Consider the following 24747-nt stretch of genomic DNA (forward strand, 5'->3'; position numbering starts at 1 on the left):
GGTGAAACCACATTCTGAGTCACGGGCGATCTCAATCTAATAATTATAGATCTTAGTTCCTGCTATATTTGTATTACCGGCACAAGTACTTCATTTATGGCTTGTTAGTGCTCCACCTTCAATTCACTCGAGACTATGGCGTAATCATGGTAATAGTACTGAGGCATTTAACCCGTAAACATTTTAAACTACCGGCAACAGTAGCAAAGACCTGGGCCGTACCGGTATACCGGGTGGTGGGCTATGGGAACACGGGAGTTCGCTACGTAGATCTACAATCTTGGTCGAAGTGCACCTCATCAAGGCCTATCATCCATGCACTGTCGTAGTTCCAAGCCGCCAAGGACGGTGCGCGGATCGACGTTCCGTTCGCTTGCGTCCCATGATGCGCCGTTCCAGTTTTGCCAGTGTTTGGGCGAAGTGCATATGATCTGAACGATACACAATGTACCTTGATGAACGGAAAGGCAACTAAACACACTTCAGAGTTCAGGTGTTTTACTTCTCGCTCTGCAGCACATGATCGGCGCAGCTTGCAGCGGGCTAGTGAGATACTAGTAGTAGCGAGCTGTGGCTATTCAGAGCAATGTGACGGGAAAGACAATAGGATCCTCTGTGCGTGACTTGAGTGACTTTGCTTTATGCACACAAAGCAGCATTTGCATTGCAGATCCACCGCGCACAGGTACATGATGTAAATTGTAAGTCAGTTTCGAATGTGACAGGGAACCTCCCAATCATGGCACCTACATGTATTTAGCTCACTTCTCTACACTACCTGGCCCGGCCACAGCGATACAATGCCAGTGTGAAGTATGGCCGGTATTACTTGCTTCACTGCAAACACAAGAAACACACTTTGCTGGTAAATAGCTGACGATCAAGCCACCACAATGCCATGTCGTAACATAGCACTTAGCAGTACAGTGTCAGTGTGGAGACAGAAAAGACCGTGCAGTGGGGCATTGGACAACTACTATTTCGGCTGTTTTACCGTACGACCAGCGGTCAGCACTACACTCCTCAAGACTCGTAAGGAATCAGCCGGTGTGTGTGTGGGGGGGGGGGGGGAGGGGGATGCGTGTGGTGTGTGTGTGTGTGTGTGTGTGTGTGTGTGTACATGCATGTGTGTGTGCGCGTGCGTGTGTGTGTGTGTGTGTGTGCGTGTGTGTGTGTGTCTGTGTGTGTTGTTTTTTTTGTGTGTCTGTGTGTGAGTGTGTGTGTATGGTGTGTTTTCATGATCCAGTCGATTGAGGCTGATGAAGGGAAAGCCATGCGCATCAGCTCCTAGCATCAGAGATAATCTCGCCAAGGAGAAGAGTGGGCGAACCGAATGCAGAAGGGCTTCTCTTTCTTCTCTTCCTTAGTTTTACATACGTTGTACGTCGAAGTAATTGTTCTCCTGTTGTCTGTCAGTCCCCAGCACAGTACTCAACTGCCCTTTACTTTGTGCTTGGCACTGTCTAACAAGACGGAGCGAATGTCTGTATGTGCATATTATTTATACAGTGTAGCACGGTCTATGTTTCGCTTCGGAGGCCAGTATGGTTTCTGTACTTCGTCTTGGAGTTGAGACACGGGGACGCTGCCATACAGCATTACAGGGGGTGTGAGCCCGCCTCCCGGATCGGAATGGTCAATGACGAGCGGATATACTTGTAGCTAGCAGCAGCCCTGTTCACTTGCTCTGGCAGTCTGGCCTGGCAGACAGACAGACAGTACGCGCCAGCAGTGACCACGTGACTGTTGTGGTGTTGAGTTACCACTTGCCCCCACTGTACTGCCCAGTGATGGGCACGATGACGTCTAGCCTTCGCTAACACGAAACGCTCTCATATCAACGCTTAGTTTACTGAGTGTGTCATATCGCTAGCGCTTTGGGTTGGTGACTGGCGAGTGGCGATGACATGGTCTAGTTGGTGCGAAGCGAAGCCATCATAACCATCATAACGTTGGCGTGAGCTGCGTGGACCACTCGTGGATGCGGGTATCTTTCTGGCCCGCTACTCGCCAGCCAGCGAAGTGTTACTATAAGCGTAAGAGCTGGGTTGTGCTTTTGTCTTCTTGTTACTGTACTTCAAGAAGAACAAAACACGCAAAACCACGGAACACAAACAGCGTCACATGGCCGCTAGCCTGGCCGTCGATGCATCGCCACGCGTAGATTTACACGACGCCGCTTGCACGGTCGCGGTCGCTTCGCACAGCTACAGGATGTCACATGATGTGCACGGACAATACTCAAGACAATAGTACAAAGACACAAGTACAGACTGTTGTTGGTGTGGTGTGGTTTACACCTGCCAACACTGAGTCATAAACGGGTACATGTATATGACTCCCTGCCTGCCATGATCCTGCCCCCCCCCCCCCGCCCCAACTGAAACGACAACGCGACAGGAGTGTACCTGGTACGAGGTCATGCCTCACACACAAAGTCACATTATTACACACTGAGTGAACCTACAGTATTCGTAGTGTTACCGGTAAGCTTTAGCTGCGAGCTGCTAGCACAGTAGCAGTCGTGTCGGTGTGAACGGTCGGTGTGAACGGTCGGTGGCCACACACCTGCTGTAAGAATCTACCAGAGCTTACGAAGGCTTCCGGCGGCCCTACTACAAAATAGTAGTAGTAGATTTACTACTGCACTAGCCTAGCCTAGGCCGATCCAGCCCGTAGACATAGAAGTAGCCTTCTCGGCTTTACTGGCTTTAGTTCTTCACACGTGCCTTCGCGCCGCAAGCCAAGCGCAGCAAATTTTAGGTGCACACCAGCCCGTGAAGCACTTCACTGCACTGGTTGGAAGTCAGTAGGAAAGCGCTGCGGAGTTAGTGCGTCCGGCTCACTCTCTCTCTGCAGTGTTCCTCGGCGCAGTGCAGTGCAGGCCAAGTCACCGAGCTGAGTTTTTTTGAACCATAATTTGAGGAGTGTGGTCAGCAACACTGACGAGTTCCTCACGAGTTGTGCGTCTTTCTGGTGAGGCAAATACTGCGTGTTGTTGCGAAGAAGAACGCCTCGCTCCTTGACCTTTGAGGTGCAGACGTTTCAGAGGAAGGTTGTCTTGAAGTACGACGTGGCAACAGGTCTACTGATAATTCCGTGTTCGTGGGTTTTTTGGAGCGAAGAAGTGTAGGGACGGCAGCGACGATGGGCCATTTGACGTGGTTCTTGTCCTTGCTATTGCTCCTCGGTTCAACGTTGGCAAATGGAGGTAAGTGGGAGTGCGTTTAGGCTGCTCTGTGGCCGCACCTCACACACTCAGTGTACCGGCACCAAACTACATTCTAGTATTGTAGCGTACTTGCTAGGACAAAAATGTTCCTTCTGTCTTCACTAGGTACTACAACTAGGTTGAATGCACTGTTAGCACGTGTCGGTACGTATTTCCTTCCATGGCAGTTTGGCGTCGTGTACATCATGTGTGTTGACGGGGGTCCAAGCCTGCCTTCTGCGTCTACAAGTTATTCTGTTATAACTGTTACAATCATTGTACATGTCTTGTGTTAGTTTCGCGATACAGCAAACATAACTATTTTCGCTCACTCGTGGAGTCCTTACTAAACTTGCAGACGATCCCTGGCAATACTGTCAGGTGGTGAAAACCCTAGGGTCTGTCACGCTACGGTCCATTTTGTCATCAAGAACACGCGGAAGCAGGTTTTGACTTCAGGGGTTCCGAAACCACTGTTTTGGCTCAGTTTTTCATGCATTGAACGTCGCTAGTCCCTGCGCGGAGCAGATCTATGGAGACGCTATCTTAGTATCTAATTCTTTGCCACACCAAACTCCAAAGACGTGATGGGTGGTGAAAGCCTCGGACTTGTGATGTATTTTGTTTGTGAAACTTCCGTTCCTGTCATCATAATTATATCGGCTGCTATTATGCTTCTTTCATCTCTTGTCTTGGCTTCGATTCGCGGTGAATGGTGAAAGTACTGGGCGCTTGCGAGAGCCGGTCACTTTCATGAGGCAGACAGCCATGTTTGCGAACGTAATAATATCTCTATTACTATCAATCATTCCATTTGGAGCTGATCGACGAGATTGCCTCATGTTTGCAATGTCAACCGACAGCTGAGCATTGCAGTCTGTCACATTGAAGATCTACACATCGTCACCACCGAGCTGCAGTGGGGTCTTGTCCAATGATTATGTGACCAGCACCCATTAGCTTAGATAGCATCACCGGTTTTGCTTTTCAGCGCGAGGAAACGAGCAGCCGTAGATCGCTCTAGCATAGCGAAGTAGTTTGCCTGCTCAGGAGGTGTTCCTCTCTTATCTGCTACAGTCAAATCTGCCGTTAGCGACCTCTGCTGTAGGCGACCATCTACCGTTAGCGACCGATTTTCCGTGCACCGACGGTTTCACATACAATCTGATCTGTCCAGAGCGACCATCTGCTGTGCGCGACCAGCGACCGCGATTTCATGCACGGTGGCTGCATTCAAATCTGCTGTAAGCGACCGCGACCCAGGTTCAGTAAGGTGCGAAACTGTACTTGCCAGTGCGCTGTCAACTGCAAAGTGTGAAAATGCGCTGTCTTGCAAGTGCGATCGACTGGCGCCTGGCCTGTACTGAGGCTGTGCTGTAGCTCTCAAGTCCAGGCAGTGTCGATCTACTGCCGTGTCGCATACGCGTACTTTCCGGGTATGGTCGTCGTTGAATATCCAAAAAATGATATTAAAAATCACATTATCCTCGTCGATTTGAGTACATGGAAGCATATACCTGGTGTGCCGGATTTACCATACATCTGCCGTAAGAGACCACCTGCCGTAAGCGACCGCTTTTTCTTGCACCAAGGGGCGGTCGCTTACGACAGATTTGACTGTAGTTGTTTTCCTGCATCCAGTTCGAGTTAGTGATGCTGGACTAGACACCTGCGCCAGGATGACTCATGACATCATGTACTTGTAGTTTCAGTTAGGGTCCTCCATTGTCAACTATCTTGCATGTTCACTCGGGCTGCAGGATGGATCATTGATCACGCTGATCTCCTTATCCGTTTGTGAGCAGTATTCTTTGTTTTATAATGGCTGTGCATGTGCATGTACCAGGGAGTCGTAAAATACGACTCCCTGGCATGTACCACTACAACAGAGTACAGCCAAGAATGAGCCAATGTTTAGTCAAGACGGTTTCACTTGTGGTCTCAGGAACGGTGGCCCAAACCCAATAAGGGAGATACATGTAGCTTCATTCCTGCTCCTAATGCGAGGCACATGCCCACTAGTACAGTCAACTTTGCGAATAGCGACTGTCCTGCATGAGATGAGAAGAGTGTCCTTATTCTAGAGTTGTCGTTTTTCGTGAGGTTTTAAGTAGGGGTGAAACAAATTCACCAAATATTCTAAAATTATTTTGTTTGGATAACAATAATACTAAGACCAGTCCGAAGTGTTTTGGAAATGAATACCGTCATGTACTTCGAATTTTGGTTTTCGACATGTTTGCTTGCTGTAGTGCCAAGTACAATGTACTACTGCAGACAGGCAACATGTCTGTGTGCATGTGAACGTTTGCAGCACGGGCGTAACCCGCGTGCAAGACACATCTCGAGTACAGTACTACAGAGTGTGGTGGTTGGTATGTTGGGGAAAGAAGACTGACTCACAATATGTGACCGGTATTTGTTTACTACTGAAGTACTCCGGCCTGGTACAAACGGAATGCCTTCCCGGGGTGTAAGACACAATTGACTCACCTGAGTTGTCATGGGATATGCTGCATACAACCGGGTTGCTCACTAGTTTGCCCAGTGTCATGCCAAGCACTGTACCACTACAGGGCGGAAGTACCCGGTCCAGACGGTCAGGTCACAACCGGAGCTTGCTTGAACAAGTTGACCCACCCAAATCGTGAAAACAGGGTTTTTTCGTCGGTTATGTTCATTTTCGGTCAAGAAACCAATCTGGCCGAGCCCTGAATCCCAGTGCTACGGCCCTGCAATATACCCCTACAGTCAATTTCGCTAAAAACGACTGCGGATATAACGACAATTCACGAATAACGACAGAATTTCCATGCCCAGAGCAAAGTCCCATCTATCTGTAATACATACAATGAGACTTCAGATATAAGGACACTTCGCGAACAAGGACACTTTTCTGATGTCCCGCCGAGTGTCGTTACACGCAAAGTTGACTGTACGTCAAAGTTGACTACGTCTAAAGTTGTCTTGTACATGTACTATAGCTGCTGTAGCTACTCTAGATGCTGTATCGGTGTGAGGGTATTGACATGCAATTTTTATCCCCATTTTCTGTGTTCAGCTTGTGGGCCGCCTTCGTCACGGTGGTCTAGTCATGTGATTGGCCGCACAGAATATTGTTACTACACCGACACGGGGCTGATGAGAACTTGGCACGAGGCCAACCAGTGGTGCATATCGCAGAACGGCGAGCTGGCCAGTATCACCAGCGCTGGCGAGCAGAACTTCTTGGTGAACACTCGCGCGGGCCTCACGTCAGTATGGATTGGCCTTCACAATCGCGACCCAACGGTGAGTCAGTGCATTCCTGTGTGCATCACTCCCACTTTCCAATGTATCTGGTTTCTTTGGGAGGGGGAGGGGTGCCATTTGGGCACACACTGGTCTTAAGAAATCGAGTATCAAGATGGCAACCAACAGTTATGAGCATTAAAAAGAAATTTACCATGGGGGGGGGGGTAGTTGTCTCAAGAGCCTTCATGAAGCAAAAGGGAACGAGTCTCAAGAACCAGACACACAATATTTACCCATTATAGTGACACAAACATTTGACGGAAGGTGACAGCGGTGTGCATGACCTGGTGCCTCTAACGGCCTAGCCACTCCAGCCACTCCAGCATGCATGGTGGTACTCTATAGGGGTGCATTGTGTACAGGGTAACCTGTACAGCTATAGCTGTGTAGCTGTGTAGAGTACCCTACACAGCTATACAGCTATAGCTGTACAGGGTAACCTGTACAGCTATAGCTGTGTAGCTGTGTAGGGTACTCTACACAGCTATACGGCTATAGCTGTACAGCTGTGTAGGGTACTCTACACAGCTATACAGCTATACAGCTATAAGTGCCATTGTTCTTGATGTGAACTGGACCTCCTGATGGTTATTGTCTGACTGAGCTGATGACGTGTTACCACAACAAGTCACTACAGTTATTTGTATCCGGCTGTTGAACCCCCATGTAACCAACATGTGCACGTATTCTGTTTTCTTCTTGCTTGTCTTGCAGAAACCTGGCGAGTTCACATGGACAGACAACAGCACGTACAAGGGCCACTACACAAACTGGCCGCATGGGGCCCCTGTAGGCAACCTGGATGATGCCTGCGTGGAGATGGACAATCGCGGCTATTGGATGGCGACCGATTGCGCCATGCAGCGGGGGACGGTGTGCAAGCGTCTGGCGGCCAACGCACTGCCAGACGAGGCTGATCACGACAACCACACGATGATCAATACTACAACGCTCTGCGGTGGATGGTACGAGCACAGCGGATTCTGCTACCAGTATTTCTCCGGCCGTGTCACCTGGACAAGTGCCCGCTCCCGCTGCTTCAAGGCAGGCGGTTATCTTATCGACATCCTCAGTCAGCATGAGCAAGAGTTTGTGAACGCATTTGCACAGCAGTTGCACGTTCACAGTTTCTGGATGGGTCTGAACAGTCGTTTGAACAGTTCTGTATTTGTATGGGATGACGGCACGCTCCGTGGCCATACTCTATCTACTGACGCTTCTGCTCTGAACTGGGGGCTCTACGAGCCGAATAATCGTTACAGCAACGAGCACTGTACAGAAACACAAGCCTACCCGTCGCTGGTGTGGAATGACGTGCGCTGCAACACCGTACGGTCTTACGTGTGCAAGCGGCGCATGAGCACCACCGGCACCTACACAGACATCACACCCGCCAAACCCACCACATGCCCGGGCGGGTACAAGATGTATGCCCATCCGAACGGAGCCATCTACTGCTATCAGCGCCGCGGCTCCTCCTACAGGTTACTGTCACAGAAATCGTGGAGCAACGCTGCCAAGGATTGTGAAGATTCCGGCGAGACCCTGCTCAGCATTGGTGATCACTTGGAGGGCAACTTCGTCCGGACTCACCTCCTGTCATCATTCTTCTACTCCTACACGCGTGTCTGGATTGGTATGACCAGCGTAGGCTATGGCCACTACCGGTGGCGCGATGGTAGCCCAGTCTCCTTCACTAGCTGGTCAAGGTACATGTCGCGTCCAAGTCGCTATCAGCAGTGTGCGTACATATACCGCTACTCCAGCAAGTGGCAAATGGGCAGGTGCACCGCTCGCAACCAGTACATCTGCAAGCTGACCTTGAGAAAGCCTGACGACCGCAGCGGCCCCAAGCCAGCCATTCACAAGTACTGCCAACGTGGCTGGCATAGCCACAATGGCTTCTGCTATTTCGTAAATCCGACTCGGGCTGGAAACCATGCTACTGCTGTTGCTGAGTGCAGCAAGAAGGGAGGTAAATTGGCGAGCATCCACTCTCTTGCCGAACAAGCTGCTGTGTCCTCCTTCCTGGAATCTTATCAGGTAGCAAACTCCAGACTGGATGCCTTCATTGGGCTGACAGACGTCAAGTACGAAGGGGAGTATGTCTGGGATGACGGAAGCAATGTGGACTACACGTTTTGGTCTAAAGGTCAACCCAATGACCATTATCATCACGAAGACTGTGTGAAGTTGTACCAGCACAGCTCTACGTGGAATGATGTGTCCTGCGGCTCCAACTACTCTTACATCTGCAAGAAGCCAGCAGGTGGGTCACAGTAGTGCCATGTGTGACCGTGATTTCTCCATTGAGCCTAGCCTGTGAGGCAGATAATCGGCCCGCGTGCATTCCTTGCCACGGTGTGTGTGTGTGTGTGTGTGTGTGTGTGTGTGTGTGTGTGTGCGCGTGTGCGTGCACGTGCATGCGTGTGTGTACATATGTGCACGTGTGTATGGCTGTTGAATGGTGCAATCCCAACACAAGTTGCTATGGTTGCTGCTGTGGAACTGTATAACCCCAAGGCAATGGGTATGTACGGTCTAAGGTGTGTAATACACTCACGGTTGTGACTATATACGCGTACATGGGTGTTCTGTGTGGAACTCACTTCATAACCTGCAGGCCTTATTGGACGGAGACTTACCGGACTAGATTCTGAAACAGCAGGGAAAACACTTCAACTATTCCTGCTGATCTGCCTGTATTCCACTGTGTGTTGGTATTGTTCTGTAGATCTAGCGAAAGCAGAGATTGGTACTGAGTCTAAGTGCCCGGCTGGTTGGAAAGAGTTTGACAACAGCTGCTACAAGCTCAGTACCACCCCGCTCCCTTTCACCGAAGCGCAGAAGGCTTGCGCACAACACACCAGCAAGAAGGGCAAGGCCGGGTCATTGGCTGCCGTCTCCAACCGTGCTGCAAACTTCATGCTGACCGGTATGGCATTTGGCCGTCAAGAAAACACGTCATCGCAAATTTGGATAGGTATGTGCCAAGCTGTAGCAGGGTGATCTTCAGATCATGTGCGCGTGGGGTTTATAGAGATTAGTACAATGTAGTGCGTTCCTGTGTCTGAGTATTGTATGCCGGTGAGTGGAGATCCACTACAGGCGTTGCCGGCGACAGTCCGGCATTCTTTGAATTGTTTTCATAATAGTACTGAATGGGTATCTGTGGTGCATATACGACAAGGTATAGCCGGCTTGACTGGGAATGCAGCATCCCTCCTATGCCCATCACTGTTGTTGACACTTTCTAAACCCCCTGTAAGAAAATCGATGTCAACTATTCAAGGTTATCTCGTTGAGAGTAGTAATTTATCAACTTTGGGATGAGAACATTCTGTATAGCAGGAAATTTTGGACGGAATTTATTTTCATACGATTTCGTACACTGCCTCTTTTGAACTAAAATTAATTCCGTCCTAAAATGTTTCCTGTGAAGTTATGTACACTATACATGCGTACCGCATGAGAACACGTGCATTTAGCATGCAGCACTGTACGAAAATAAAATCCGTGCGAAAGGTCGAAATTCGGCTTTGTCCGAAAATATTTCCGTCCGAAAATTTCCTGCTATACAGTAGTGGTATGTGAACATATTGTTGAGATTCCTGAGCCTCTCGCCAATTTTCATGTTGTGCAGCCATTCACACATTTTTCTAATCAGTCAAAACAATCACACACGCTATGGTCTCTTTATTTCAAAGGTCGCTTCTGATTCACCACATTCTCGGGCATAGCCCATCATCGGGTTGAAACAGTAAAACAGTTTTGCCGTTTGATCATGATGGCGGTCCATGCCCACAAAATTCGCAATTTTTTGGGGTGACTTGACATTTGCAGCAGAGAGACCTTGTGTGAGTCACAGTTTTGACTGGATTAGATGATTGTATTCAGGTAGTTATGAATTGCATGTACATGTATGTCTGTTGTGCCCCGCACTCAGGACTGACAGACTCTGCCGAGGAAGGGGTGTATAGCTGGACGTCCAAGCAACCGGTGACTTTCGTTGGCTGGGGTTCTGGCCAGCCTAGTGAAAGTTTCAGCCCGACGGGCCGCAAAGGCATGAAGAACTGTGTGACCCTGCGCGCAGCCAATGGTCACTGGTATGACACCTCCTGCTCTGCTGTGCACAACTACATCTGCATGACTGATGATGGTGAGTGCCTTTGCAGCTGTAGACCTTCTAGAGGTGTTCTGTTGCAGAAGTCCTGAGTGTGGCCATGCACATACATAAGACGAAGAGCTATTCACTGTGACAGGGGCTACCCATCTCTTTAAGACTTAAGGTAGTGCAGCATTTGCTCAGGTTCAGGAAACCCGTTTTCGTATCAGAACTGCTTTGCCTCCCATACCAAAAAATCGTTTGAAAATGCCGATAAATTTACGGACGACCCCAACGAGCTTGCAGTGTTCAACGCGTAACAGCTGTTTGTATGTGTGTGTGTGTGTTTTCTCGCTCCTTATAGCAGATGGAAAGCCAATACCGGCTAGCCCCACCAAGCCCGTCCCTGGTAAGCACTGTTTTTATATGTGTGTGTGTGGGGGGGGGGGGGAGGGGGAGGGGCATGCGGGAATGGGTATACAAGTACATATTTACAGTAGTGGCCAAATGAACTTGACTTGTGAGCCGAGATCACCGCCAAGGCTCGTGCTGCCCCTGCCGCCCTCGGATGTTTTTTTGTGCACAGTGCATGATTGAAACGTGGCTGACTACTTTTGACTCATGGGTTGGATTTCTTTGGCCACGACTGTATATGTGTATTGGGGGGTGTTCATTTGAGCCTGGACATGTGCATGATCGTGTGCTGCACTGCACAGTGTAAAACAGACATAGTGTGTGCTGGTTTGGAGTGTAGGCAACCTACTTATAGTAACTATAATTATGCATGCATGAAAATCAGAGTTTGCAGCTTGAATGGTTTCTGTCACGTCAAAATTTCTGGATTGCATCATGATAGTGCTGCAATGCGTACAAGCAAAATTTTTGAGTGTGTCTATTCCTGCACAATAGCAGCTCAGTTGTAAGCACTTGTCTAATGACACTTCCTACTGCTTATCTGCATGACTAACATGATGTAACCCAGGAGTTTTGCTGAGACACAAAAGCAGCACACCCTGGCTTCATACACTCCTGCGATTTGTGGTATTGGCAGAACCTATTGGTAAGACTCGGACGGTTCCGATCATAGGTAGAGATGGTGTGTAGGTCTTATGTGCGCTTATACTCTGTGTATGTGTGTTTGTGTGCGCTCGCATGTGTATGTGTGCGTGTATATGTGCCTGTGCATGTGTGCATGTGTGTGTGTGTGTGTGTGTGTGTGTGTGTGTGTGTGTGTGTATGTATGTGTGTGTGTATGTATGTGTGTGTGTATGTGTGTGCTTGTGTGTATGTGTGTATATATATTATATGTGTGTGTGTATGTATGATTGTGTGCGTGTGTGTGTGTGTGTGTGTGTGTGTGTGTGTGTGTGTGTGTGTATGACTCTGTGTGTGTATGTGTTTGTATGTTGTCTTTGTTACTAGTCTGGACTAGTCCATGCGAGACAGGCTGGTTCAAGCACGACTCGGTCTGCTATGGGTTCTTTGGCTCGATAACGAACGCCACAATGCAAATGGTCGATCCAGTCATAACTCCGCAGTCTTGGGTAGACGCGGAAGCACAGTGCGCACGCCGTGGCGCTCACCTTGCCAGCTTCCACGACACCAGTACGCAGGACTGGGTTGCGAAAATGTTTGATGAGAAGCTAGAGAGTGGCGTGTTTGCCTACTGGATTGGTTTGTCTCAGCTCTCCCAAACCCAGGGTGGCTACCAGTGGACAGATGCGTCTCCTCTGGACTACACACGCTGGGCACCGTTCGAACCGAATGATCGGCGGGGCTCCGAGGACTGCGTTGAGGTAATCGTGTCGCACCATAGAGCTACGTACAACTGGCGCTGGAACGACTACCGCTGCACGTCGAGAAGGTCTTTTGTCTGTGCCAAAACCCCAGGTGAGCTGACAGTCCTCTAGGCCATGCACGCACGAGTTTGAAACCCTTTGGTGTGGCGAACAGGTATGTGAAGAAGTGTACACCCTTTCCTGATACTAGTACGCCGCACATGCTTGCATCTTGCTTAGTGATAGATGCCTAGTGTGAGTGCCTCAGGTCTTGGTTTAGATTTGTGCCGCCGGAGGTTTCGATGTCCGAGGTTTTTCCATTGCCAAAACCGCAGACAGATGATGTGCACTTTGTCACTCCTAGTCGCAGCGGTGGGAAGTCAGTCCACTGAGGTTGGGCGCGTTTTAGCTACATGTATATATTTTGAACTGTGGTAACTCATAATTGAGCCGGAATTCTTCACTTTGCTCCAATGCAGGCACCAAGTACGATCATCCAACTCCAAAGCCAACGCCACAAACACCAGGTAAAGATCTACAAGTGGTGTTTCCTGGCTCTTTAACTTAGACAATCTTGCTTGAGAACCTGTCATGCGTCAAGTGTTACCAGTCTTCCTGATGGTGACTGCAATGATGGTACTGTATGTGTGTGCGCATGTGTGTGTGTGTGTGTGGGGGGGGGGGGGGGGGGGGTAGTGCTGTAGTATCCAGTCAATCAGTCGAGGCAAGTGTTAAGCGTTACACAGTTTGTTAATTTTTTCTGTAAGAATGTTACTAACCCCCTCCTCGGTACTGCCTTTTTGGTACTCTTCAGTTGGAATGACCAAGGTATCATGCCCACCTGGCTGGATTCAAACAGTCGACGCTTGCTACCGGCTTGTGCAGAAGCCATTGTCCTGGACATTCGCAGGGAGAAAATGCACAGCTCGCAGCAAAAGCAAAGGAGTCCCGGAGGGCGTTACAGTGTCTCTAGCCAGCATTCACAACAGCGATGATCACATTTTACTCGCCGAGCACATCATGGAAGCCGCTGCCACCCTGGATAACGTTACTAACTACTGGATTGGTCTGAACGACCGCAACAACGAGAGCTGGTTCGTATGGAGTGATGAGTCGCCAGGCGACTACTTGCCCTGGGGTGCCGGGGAGCCTAACAATTACTATAGCAAACAGGACTGTGGCCAGATCAAGGGAGCGTACGGATACTTGTTCAACGACGCCGACTGCAGTCGCCAGTTCAACTACGTGTGTGGGTACTCTCGCTGTAAGTCTTACGTAGTCTGCTATGTGTGTGGGTACTCTCGCTGTAAGTCTTACGTAGTCTGCAACTACATGTGTGAGTACTCTCGCTGTAAGTCTTACGTAGTCTGCTATGTGTGTGGGTACTCTCGCTGTAAGTCTTACGTAGTCTGCAACTACGTGTGTGGGTACTCTCGCTGTAAGTCTTACGTAGTCTGCAACTACGTGTGTGGGTACTCTCGCTGTAAGTCTTACGTAGTCTGCAACTACGTGTGTGGGTACTCTCGCTGTAAGTCTTACGTAGTCTGCAACTACGTGTGTGGGTACTCTCGCTGTAAGTCTTACGTAGTCTGCAACTACGTGTGTGGGTACTCTCGCTGTAAGTCTTACGTAGTCTGCAACTACGTGTGTGGGTACTCTCGCTGTAAGTCTTACGTAGTCTGCAACTACGTGTGTGGGTACTCTCGCTGTAAGTCTTACGTAGTCTGCAACTACGTGTGTGGGTACTCTCGCTGTAAGTCTTACGTAGTCTGCAACTACGTGTGTGGGTACTCTCGCTGTAAGTCTTACGTAGTCTGCAACTACGTGTGTGGGTACTCTCGCTGTAAGTCTTACGTAGTCTGCAACTACGTGTGTGGGTACTCTCGCTGTAAGTCTTACGTAGTCTGCAACTACGTGTGTGGGTACTCTCGCTGTAAGTCTTACGTAGTCTGCAACTACGTGTGTGGGTACTCTCGCTGTAAGTCTTACGTAGTCTGCAACTACGTGTGTGGGTACTCTCGCTGTAAGTCTTACATAGTCTGCAACTACGTGTGTGGGTACTCTCGCTGTAAGTCTTACATAGTCTGCAACTACGTGTGTGGGTACTCTCGCTGTAAGTCTTACGTAGTCTGCAACGCTAACTAAACGTGGTATGTGATTGTATCCAATTACTGGTTTTCTATAAAATGTTTTGTTTGTGACATGTGAGATGTAACCCCGATTGTGTGACATGTGAGATGTAACCCCGATTGTGTTCGCGATATCATGTATTGTATACGCCTTTTGCCTCCACTCGTACGGCGGGAGCCAAAATATGTGATTACATTGCTGCTGCTGCTTGGCCAGGTGCTGCATAACTAGGAAATACTATGACGTCGGACGGAGATCAACAGCAGACCACTCTTCCTGTCTCTTCATTCCTGCCTGTCCTGTTTTGTTGTGCGTATTTTGGGTTTGTAGATCAACCTGGAGATACTGGCAAGACAACCTGTGCCACGGATGTACCATGCCGTAAGTCGACACATATTTGAAGAACCAGAATGGTGATCATTGTTAGCTAGAAATGTTGTGCACATGATCGTTCACAAGTAGGCTGTGCGTCTGGAGGAAGAAGATGTGTATGAACATTAGGGGTGAGAGCTTTCTCTCTAGCTTTCAAGAAACTGAGCGAGTACTTTTATTTCGTTTAATTGTTTTCCCCAAATGAACACACACACACACACACACACACACACACACACACACACACACAGACGCCCATTCGTATACATACCGCATGTCCGCACCTTTAACCATGGAGGTATATTTGAATATAAAGCCAGTCTCAGTTACAGTCAGACCTCGCTTAACCGCACACGTCCGTTTTCCACAAAAATATCCGGATAGGTGAGGGAACCGGATAACTGAACACACATACTGTACATGCATGTGACACATCAAATTGGGCGGCATCGTACATACATGTATATGGGTGCTATGCAGAACAACTAGCATGCACAAGCGAGAAAAATGACAGGTACATACAACTGAGTGCTGTCCACATGCATGCAGCAGGTCAAGGACCTCATTTGTTTGTACAGCTCCCTGATTGTGGCTTCTGCAAGCCACGTGCAACCGGACGCGACGAAACTTTTTGTACATGTTTCGACCAGTTTGTACACAAAATCATGCACTGGTATGCGGATCGCGAGGTCCGGTTATGTTGTATGCGTAACGTATGCTGCACATCGGTAACCAGCAATTTTCTTCCGGATGGCGAGGGATCCGGATAAACGAGGTCTGACTGTATAAAGCCATGGGCTTCCTAAATGAAGTGGCATTCGAAGTATGTTTTGCAAAAATGAAGGAATAAGTATTATAATAAACTTACAGCCCAGGAAAAAGGGTGAACAAATGGATTTAGATTGAAATTTGAAAATTTCTGTGCGGACTTTGATTTTTATGGCATGGCGTAATGGGTGAGTCATTTTGCATCTACAATAGTTAGGAAAGCAGCCGTGTTTCGAATTATGAGGCCATGGCTTTAAAGGCGCTGACATACGACGGTATGCATACCGTGATGTAAGTTACATACAGTAACACATCATCAGCTTGTAGCTGTCAGCTGATGCTCATTGTACTTCTGCTGGTTTTCAATGTGCTTCTGTGCACATCATGACTGTAGATACTGAGTGCCCAGCGAATTGGAAGCGGAACGGTGACTCCTGCTACCTAGCTATCGACACGAAAATGGACTTCGATGAGGCTACGCTCAATTGCTCCGGATACAACGTAGACTCGGAAGATAGTGGTGACTTGGTGACTATCAACAGCAATGACGAGAACAAATGGCTCACAAGAACGTAAGTTGGCTTAGTCATCGAATTAGTGCTGGGTGGAGTGTGCCGGAGTTGTAACAAACCTCTCAGCACCACCTGTGTCACTATTGTGTTATTTTGTAGACGACTGCAGTATGTAGGCACTCTACAGGAAACTCACATCGATGGAAACTCCCTTCTTTAGCCAACTCCTGACCCGAAGCAGTATATATTTGATCCGCCCATATCATAATACTGTATATGGCAGGGCAGGGACACACGGGGCACACATTACCTAGTTAGTAGTAAACACTGTGGTCACTGAGAATTTGGTCTTGCCCGGGCCTTGCTGGACCACTTCTGCCGGGCCTGCGTCAGCAGCAAGTTGGCCTTGTACGCAGCAGCAGCAGCATGCCGTGGACATTACCAAAGCTTAACATGCACTCACTCCTGTAAAAACGAACCTGTGTACGATGTGAGTAGGCATACAGCTGTGATATGTGGACCATGTGAATACATGTGTTAAAATCTCATATTCCCATTCCATTAACATAGTATTGTGCTTTTCCCCATTGCATATTGCGCCACTGCAGGTTTTTCACCAAGGATGACTACTATTGGATTGGACTAAGTGATGAAGACCAGGAAGACCGATGGAGATGGGGATCTGGTCAAAAGGTTCTTTTCACCAACTGGAACAGCGGCCAGCCCAACAACAACTATGGCCGAGATAGTGGTGAAAACTGTGGCGCGGCTGATGGGAAGAGCGGTGGAAAGTGGTTCGACCGACCGTGCGACTACTACTATAAATTTGTCTGCGAAATGCCTGTCATGGTCGGTAAGTCCGCACTGAATGACTGTGCCTAGCATATTCCCGGTAGTATCGGTTTCAATGCCGCCATTTCCAGTCAGTCAATCAACAAATCTCTCTCTCTCTCTCTCTCTCTCTATCTATCTTTCTCTCTCTCTATCTTTCTCTTCCCTACCCGTGTCTCGGTGTGTCGGCTCTCTAAGTTTCTTTTTCTCTCCGGGTCCCTGCTGTGAGCTGGCTACTGCTTGTTTGACAGGTACTGAAGTGATGGCAAATGTAACTGACATATGCATTTAAAAAGTGTCACATGCTCTTTCTAAAAAGCGATGAGATATTTCCACAGAACTGTAGGTCTGCTGAGATGACCAGTGACACTATAAAACTGATGTTGTTACTGTTGTGTATTCATCCTTTTTCCCCTTTTCCCTCAGTAAATGATTCGGTCACAACACCTTCCCATGCTCCTGCATCAGCGGCTGCAGTGACAACAACAACAGCTACTGTAACCACCACCGGTGGCGATGGCAAGGACGCAGCATCTACAAACAGTGAGTTTCCATTTAGACCGGCTTAACGACGTCATCTCTCAATGCACTGTTGGTTGTGCGGTGGTGCTTGTTGTTGTGATAGCACGTGGATTAGATATTGTGCCAGGGACTAAGACGGCCCATGCAGCAAGTACTTTGACATGAATAGGGAATAGCAAGTCTTCTCATTCCATGAACATGCAATGGTACGAGTTCATTGCCTGATCACTATTATGTACATGGTTTGTTCTGCCATTGTTTCTACTTTTGTTTGCACAGACACACGAGCCATGTACATGTAGTTGTACAAGTTCATTATCTGATCACTAATGGTTTGTCCTGTCATTGTTGTTCTCTACTTTGTTCTGCCTAGACAAACGATCTGGCCTGAGTCCTGTGGCGACGGCACTGATTGGTGTACTGTGCACTCTGCTCATCATGGCCTTGATCATCGGTGCTATTGTGCTCTTCTATCGCCATCGCCAGAGAGTCAACTCAGGCCTAGCCGGTACCATTGGCTTTCGACGCCTCAATGTCCACGACGACGAAGAGGACGACGACAAGTTGCTTGTTGATTAGGATGATGCACCAGGGATAGGATGCACGGCTGTCTGAAACACCCAATGCTTGCGTAACATGCTTGCGTAGTAACTGAGCCTAAGAGTAGTGTCCCATCACTGTTGTTGCCTTTTCGGCAAATTTGCACTCCATTGAGGTTGAGAACTAACATCGCCATAATAATTGTACCCCAAAGAATTTCAGTAGGTAGTAAAAGTTAGCTTTTGACAAGCTGTGAAAAGGAACATAAACAAGTTGGGGCTGGTATTCAGCTCAGACGATTCTTATCCCTCCTTACCCTCCTTGGCCACATTGTCTGTCTCCTCCCTTGGAGCGATTATTACATGAGGAGATCTAATTCACTCAATGCCATGATGGCAAATCACTATGCAAGCATTGCTAAACCGCAGCAATGTAATTTATGGTTTCACGGTGCTCCGCTTCAGGGGTAGTTTGTGGTTGTGATGTGACTAATTCCCGTTTTCTTCTTTGTTCATTCGTTCATTTGATAACTTGTGTTTCAGTCAATTGCTGCTTGCAGTCACAGTATTGTGGAGTTGAAATTTTCACCCACCTAGTAAGAATGGCGAATAATGCAGAAGTTTGCCACACAGCACTGGTTCTCTCGCTTTACATCGTCTCTTCCTTACAATTCTCCCCCCCCCCCAAACATATATACACTCTAATCGAATTTGACATCTTTTTCCCTTTTGTTCCAGTTTCCGGTTTTTAGTCCAATTATTGCTCAAAAGTAGCCCTTGAACGTGTCATTTTCCACCTGTTCCATATTTTTCCGGTCGACACAATAAAACTCTTGAAAGTATATGCAAGGTTTCATTTTTTGTGTGGTTTGCATCTAAATCCATATTTGGGCATAATTAATGAAGTGTTTTAATCAGATTTTGAATGGGAAATTTCACCTGAAATTGCTTCTAGACCTTTTGAGCAAAATCTCAATTTCTCAAATTTAGGGCTGGTCGCATTTCGCATAATATATTATACATGTACATGTAAACTCTTCAAGTGTACTTTCATGTCGTGACTCAGGGCGCCGAAACCGGTGCGGCAGGTGCGGCCAAAGTCGCACCCGCCAAACATTTAGGTAGGTACAGTCCATTCAGAAAAAGATGGACTTCTAGCTTTTGGCCATGATAAATGGGTCAAACTTTGAGTTTTTTTAGAATTTTTCTGCAATCCCCTATGGAATCCTCTTCCGATTATGTTTCCGAAGTCTATTTCTCCAAAAAGCAAGCCATAGCCTGGCATAGGAAGAATAGGATGTCGGCCAGGTTTTGCCCCAAGAGCACTGAATTGGGAAAATCCATCAAAAATCCAGGCCGTTTGACCCTGCTTGCAACAGTGCATTGTACGGTTCGACCCCCAGTTCAGGTACCCTTTTTGGACCCTTTTTCAAATTTCACAGCACTGCACTGTGTACGATAAAATCTTTGAAAAATCGCCTAATACGGGAGCTCGCCAGAGCCAGGGCCCATCTTTTTGTGAATGGACTGTAGGTACATTTTTATTTGATTTCGCCCAATTACATGGAAGCGAATGGAAACAATAAAATATTGTAGGAAATAGCCTAACATGATAGCAGGGTGTAGTACAAAGCAAAGAACGCTCAGTCAATGAATAAAGTAACATTTCATCTTGTGATTTGTGAAGTGATACAATATGGGCTATTCGGGCCCATTTTTCCTCCTTTTTCCAGGGGGAGGCCCCTAAGCCCCCACCTCTTCTTGGTCACACCAATGTCGAATACCTTCCGACGCCCCTAGTATACTTGTGGGAACACAAATTGTTGTTTGCGAAGAGCCTGCTGACGTTTGTTCCCTTCCCAAGTATGATTGCATTCCCATCTCAGGAGAAACCTTCTTGTAATGAACGTACTACAGGTCAGACCTCGCTATAACGACCCCCCCCCCCCCCCCCTATAACATAAACCTCACTATAACATAAGCCCCGCTATAACGACCCCCGCTATAACATAAACCTCACTATAACATAAACCCCGCTATAACGACCCCCACTATAACATAAACCTCGCTATAACGACCCCCGCTATAACATAAACCTCGCTATAACGACCCCCGCTATAACATAAACCTCGCTATAACGACCCCCGCTATAACATAAACCTCACTATAACGACCCCGCTATAACATAAACCTCACTATAACGTACGAAACGTGAATGTCCCTGCCGAAACCGCATCACTTCTGTACAAAATGTCCTCGCTATAACATAATTCGCTATAACGCACTGTTTGCTGGGTCCCGACCCGGGCGCACGGAGACCTCAGCATAACGTAAAAAGTCGTATAATAATGACTTATGTACATGGCATGCATGCCTTCTCGCGACGAATTCGAGACTGAGCTGTCCACCTCGGAAGCAGGGAGTAGTAAAGTTTCGGTATTTTACTACTCCCTGCTTGGGGTCTTCGACTTCTAATCATGTCACATGTACACGTACACGCACTGCATGACTCTTGTCACCCCTGGCCCTTTGCTGACAAGCCTATACACATCTTTGCTAGTCATCATCATACCTGTATGTAAAACAGTACAGCTGTAAGCAGTAAGTGAAGAGCGTCATTTTGACATACATATTGCATATTGGTGTGCCCAACTCACAAGAACATAAACCTCGCTATAACATAATTTCTCCCATCCCCCAGAGATTATGTTATAGCGAGGTCTGACCTGTAGTAACTTTTAAAATTACGATGTTGAATGGAAAGAGACTCTCCCAAAAATGCTATGCAGTAGCTGTAAAGAAATCTAACCGAATGGCCCATACCAGTACAAGAACCTAGACATGATCCAAGTAGCAACGTAATGGTCCTAACTATGAACCCACCTGTTTGGAGGAGATGGGATATTCACCATTGGCTTCGCCGGTGACAATGAGGCAAATTGGCTATGCTTCCAGCTGCCAACTACCCTAGCGCTGCTCCATCCATGCATTTGCAGTTGCCATGACATTGTGCCCTTCAAAATCGTTGCTGACTGGAATAGAGATTGTAGCTGATTTCAAACCGGGACTTGTGGCTTCTACAGTGATGCTATCGGCACTCAGAAGTTCATCAATGGCTGCCGCTGTTGTGGTGTCTCCAGCCTGCTTCATCTCCCCCATCCTGTGGGTGTCTTCACCAGGATTCAGTAGATAAGTGTAGTGATTAGACTCCGCATCTATTTGAGCAAGACGACGTCGGACATGAACTGGCATTGCACTGTTGAGTGTAACTTGAATCACAGCACGTACTACACCATGATATGCACTTCTAGATGTAGCCTTGTTTGCCTCATGACATGCTGGATCACCATTACCCACGCCAATGATCCGACCTGGTCCACTGGTGAGAGTGAATGTGACGTTATGACTGGATGACTGTACAACACTGTTCTTCTCATCTACAATCAATGCGCGAATCATTCCAGTGTCCTGGCCATCCAGTACTAGAGCTGTGCCTGTTCCTGTTGATGCACTTGGTACATCCAACACTAGCTGAATGGAATCAGCCGCTCCACAGGTCAGTCGTGTGTGCGTTGCCACGACTATGCCAGAAGAGGAAAACGCTGCCGCGGTTAGATTTCCAGGCTCAAACGATACACTGCTGAACTGTGCCCAGCCGTACCATTGTAGGAACTGGGTGCCAACAGTTTTACCGTTGACGCTAAGTTGTACGTGTGGTGCGTTGCTGTAGACTTGAATAGTACGCAGGTCATCACTGCCCATAGCCGTCGCTATGTTAGGTTCCCAATGCTGCACTATATGAACCAGGATGTCACCAGAGTCCGAGGGACTCGCGCTTGCAGCACTACGCACACCAGAGTTTGCACTGCTGACACTGTTCTTGTCTATGACCTGGGGATCAATGAGCGAAGGTGCATGTCTGGGAATATCTAGCTGGGTAGGCTTAGCAGTTGTGCTTTGATCATTCCCCGCGGGATGTGTGAAGTTGTACAGCCACCATGCTCTGTACCAGAATGCGGCAGCCTTGCTAAATCCAGCCAGGTCAAATGAACCGAACGATGAGGACACGTGCGGCCACTCAACCGGGGTAGGCTCGCCAAGATAATCAAACAACGTCCAAACCAGCGAGCCACTTACAAACGGACGTGTTATTCCCCGGGCACTCTGTTCACTGATGCAGTCGGCATTGAAGTTAGCCAGGTGAGTCTCGTCTGCTGTGTCCTCACCCCGCTGAGTCACACATGAACAACACTCAGAGTTTATGACGGGTATGTTCGGGTAGAGATCATAGAAGTCATCAAAGATGAAGCCCTGCATGTGTGAGAAGCCTTGCACGTCAACCTCACCGGTCAGCGGACACTGCAGGTCAGTGATAGTCTTGGCCACCATGTTTGCGGTGACGGGACGAAACGGATCCATTGCCTTCGCGCTCCCACGGAACTGTCCGCCAATGCTGGCCACATCCGGGTCATGCTGTAGACAGCCACCTTCGTTACAGAACGACCATAGCATCACACTGGGGTGGTTGCGGTCTCGTTCAACCATATCCTGAATGTCTTGCACCCACTGGCGTTCATCTCCAAAGTTGCGTGTCTCGTCCCAGACCAGTATGGCAAGCTCATCCAGGACGCTCAGCAGTGCTGGCGCCGGCGGATTGTGAGACATTCGCCATGAATTGCCGCCTACGGACTTCATGGCCTGCGCGCGGAACAGGTGCAGACGATCGGGAATTCCCGTGCCCACGCCGGCCAGGTCGTTGTGGTTGCAGAAGCCGCGCCACTTGAACGGCTCACCGTTCAGCACAAACCCGCCCCCGTAGCCGGCATGCCACTGAGCACTGCGCGCTCCGACGTAGGTGTCATTGATGATGTCGCTGACCACACCGCCTCCAGCACTCACCATCGTCACCACCCTGTACATATATGTATGTGTGGGTGACCAGAGGGTCACATTCTCAACCAAGTGCTCAGCGAAGAACACAAACGAATCGCCCGGCTTCATGTACGTACGGTTGGCGGCAAGCGCAACCAGCAGCTTGTTAGCAGCGTCGTAGAGTTGGAACGTGACATTGACCTCGTTCCCGGACTCTGCATCGCACCTCACCGTAGCTCGCACGTGCAGGCTGGCATCGGCGGTCGTTGTGCGGCCGTCTTCTAGTTGACGAATACTGGCAACATCTGGTGAAAGACTGGCAAGGATGCCATTGGTTGCAATGTGGATGTTGCTGTGGAAAATCAAATAGTTATGACGGTACAGACCTCCTCCTTCATACCACCAACCTGAACCACCGAAAGCCTGCGCACGAATAGCCAGAACATTCTCATTTTCTTTTCCGGCGCCAAACTTCACTCCCGTCACGTTGTCCAGCCGAACGGCAAAACTTGTGTATCCCGACTCGTGGAAATTGATCTGAATGGAATTCAGATACACCAGCGAACTGCGAAATATGCCCTCAAAATACACACTCACCTGACCGGCCTTCTCCCAATCACTCGGCAAGTTGAAATGTTTCCGGTAGAAGGTGAACTGATAGGGCAAGTTGCCCTGTGACGACGAAGCGTTCTCGGAAAACTCCTGTCCTAGCAAGCTGTCATGAGGAGCGTTCACGATTTCCCATTCGCTATCGTCAAAGTCGTACTGGAGTCGCGACGCATCCATCTCTGGCACCGGAGGTAGTGGACCCGGCGCAGGTCGAGTGCCGCCTACGGTGTAGTCATTCGTCGGGTGCTCGCAAGAAAATTCTCTCTCGCTATCTATGGAACAAGCTCCGCTCCGTATATCATACATCCACGCTCTGCAATAGCGACTCAGACAGCACAATGTTTGGCAGTCATCTGCCGAGCTGAAAACTGAGACGAGCCTCACCCCATAGCAGGTCGTATTCTCGAATGGCGTGAACGCAGTTCGACAGGACAAGAAGGGACCGCCACTACCATCCACTGGTGTGGAGAAATGCCTCCAAGCAAAGTCGAAATTTATCGTCTCGCGTGTAGGGCTTGGATGTGCTGACAGTGGAACATTGTCGCTTGACGAAGCGTCAGCTTTGACCGCCAACGACGGAACGGCAGCTAGGCTGAGTAGCGCTAGCAACAGCATTTCGCAATGCATCGGAAACTCTGGAAAGGAGAGGGAGGTGTCGCTGCCCGGTCCGCGACAACCCTAAATAGCTGGGCTCTGCTGGGACTCGAAGTCTCAGCGGCACGTCTGTGAAGCGGGGGAGGTTCTGAAAACTGGGAAAAATAAATGGATCGTGAGCGCATAGCCTCGGCCTCCTCGTATCGTGAAACGCAACTGTGGGCCAGATGTGTCTACAAATACAATATTTTTAGACTCTACTGAGTCTGTACTGATAAGTGATATGAGTTATGACCGTCCTCATGAGTCATGGTCCTCGTCAGCCTACACGTAGCCTGGTTCATTCATTGCATGTGTACGTGTGGGTCTAAAGTCATGTAACCATGGTAACTCAAGGTCACGAGATCGCCAGATCGCACTGTGTCTGTGACTGATGATTTTTTTTCTTTCTTTCATAATTATCTGGCTTGCAAGTGTTGAGTTTCGGAGAGAAAAGAGCAGTGCGTGGCATGTGGCCTCTAATTTCCTAAAACTTTGAAATTCTCCGTGAAGTCCAAATTTGAAATTATTATTATTACATAATTATACCGGTAGATCTACAGGCATCATC

The 24747-nt window shown here is 48.5% G+C and overlaps 2 protein-coding genes across 3 annotated transcripts; one reads left to right on the forward strand and one right to left on the reverse strand.

Annotated features, from left to right (window-relative positions):
* The first annotated feature begins 2720 nt into the window (after positions 1-2720).
* Positions 2721-18906, forward strand: LOC135814406 (secretory phospholipase A2 receptor-like). 2 transcript variants are annotated; one of them, XM_065327525.1, is made up of 14 exons: positions 2721-3211; positions 6273-6502; positions 7220-8774; positions 9240-9488; positions 10452-10664; positions 10975-11019; positions 12033-12500; positions 12868-12915; positions 13203-13652; positions 14849-14899; positions 16053-16230; positions 16779-17023; positions 17428-17544; positions 17897-18906. In XM_065327525.1, exons 1-14 carry the CDS (start codon positions 3148-3150, stop codon positions 18100-18102), a joined length of 4119 nt encoding a protein of 1372 aa, XP_065183597.1. In that variant the 5' UTR covers positions 2721-3147; the 3' UTR covers positions 18103-18906. The 2 variants fall into 2 exon arrangements, with proteins under 2 accessions (XP_065183597.1, XP_065183598.1); XM_065327526.1 differs by having other exon boundaries at positions 10978-11019.
* Positions 18907-20606: 1700 nt separating this feature from the next.
* On the reverse strand, positions 20607-24371 carry LOC135814408 (beta-galactosidase-like). The gene has a single exon (XM_065327527.1). It carries the CDS (start codon positions 24168-24170, stop codon positions 21030-21032), a length of 3141 nt encoding a protein of 1046 aa, XP_065183599.1. The 5' UTR covers positions 24171-24371; the 3' UTR covers positions 20607-21029.
* Between the last annotated feature and the right edge of the window lie 376 nt (positions 24372-24747).

Source organism: Sycon ciliatum, chromosome 4 (assembly GCF_964019385.1).
Source record: "Sycon ciliatum chromosome 4, ocSycCili1.1, whole genome shotgun sequence".
In the NCBI taxonomy this organism is placed as follows: Eukaryota; Metazoa; Porifera; class Calcarea; order Leucosolenida; family Sycettidae; genus Sycon; species Sycon ciliatum.

Excerpts from the sequence above, each read along its gene's own strand:
- LOC135814408 (XM_065327527.1), bottom strand. The coding sequence starts at position 24,170 with ATGCATTGCGAAATGCTGTTGCTAGCGCTACTCAGCCTAGCTGCCGTT.
- LOC135814406 (XM_065327525.1), top strand. The coding sequence starts at position 3,148 with ATGGGCCATTTGACGTGGTTCTTGTCCTTGCTATTGCTCCTCGGTTCA. Across the intron at positions 8,775-9,239 it reads CATCTGCAAGAAGCCAGCAG|ATCTAGCGAAAGCAGAGATT; the intron begins GTGGGTCACAGT and ends ATTGTTCTGTAG. Across the intron at positions 14,900-16,052 it reads TGCCACGGATGTACCATGCC|ATACTGAGTGCCCAGCGAAT; the intron begins GTAAGTCGACAC and ends TCATGACTGTAG.